This window comes from Empidonax traillii, unplaced genomic scaffold, assembly GCF_003031625.1.
Source record: "Empidonax traillii isolate 1590-97213 ecotype Southwest subspecies unplaced genomic scaffold, ASM303162v1 scaffold11:size2795301, whole genome shotgun sequence".
NCBI lineage: Eukaryota > Metazoa > Chordata > Aves > Passeriformes > Tyrannidae > Empidonax > Empidonax traillii.
Genome location: NW_020955204.1, coordinates 1,666,318 through 1,666,802, shown reverse-complemented (window position 1 = coordinate 1,666,802; position 485 = coordinate 1,666,318). Strand labels below are relative to the sequence as shown.

The window sequence follows — 485 nt, the reverse complement described above, 5'->3', positions numbered from 1 at the left end:
CGCCGAAGCCGGCGTTTCCAAAGGCCCAGGCGGAGCGGCTCAGGTGGGGGTGCGAAGTGTCGCTTCCAGCTGTGCCGCATCTGTCCTGCAGCTGCCGCCGGGGGCCGCAGGATGGAGCCCCCGGGCCGCGCCCCCCGCTCCCTCCGCCCCGGCGGCAGGTATGTCCCTCCCCGCCGGCACCACCAGCATCCCCCTCCCTCCATCCCTCCTTCCCTGCCTCCTTCCCTGCCTCCCTCCCTCCTGCCCGCCCTCCGCCTGCATGGAGAGAGACACAGAATGGCGGAGCGAGAGAAAGGAGCCGCATCCCCGCCCGCCTCCTCCCCCTTCCTGGGGCTGCACCTCGCCTCGCCCCCCAATTTCAGGTACCGGCCGCCCTCCCCACCCCAGACCCCCGCGGGCTGCCCCTGCCCCCTGCCCGGGGCAGTGCTCCCCATCTGCTGCAGCCCCCCCGCCCGCATCGCCGCGCCGGGCCCCCGCCTCCTCCA

The 485-nt window shown here is 74.8% G+C and overlaps 1 protein-coding gene across 1 annotated transcript in view; it reads left to right on the top strand.

The window, feature by feature from the left end:
• Positions 1–239: 239 nt before the first annotated feature.
• Positions 240–485, top strand: part of MAPK8IP1 (mitogen-activated protein kinase 8 interacting protein 1) — a 26,074-nt gene continuing 25,828 nt past the window's right edge. Inside the window, exon 1 of the mRNA XM_027887411.1 lies at positions 240–362. Within this exon, the coding sequence (XP_027743212.1) occupies positions 277–362 (86 nt within the window). The 5' untranslated portion in view covers positions 240–276. The remainder of the gene's footprint in view (positions 363–485) is intronic.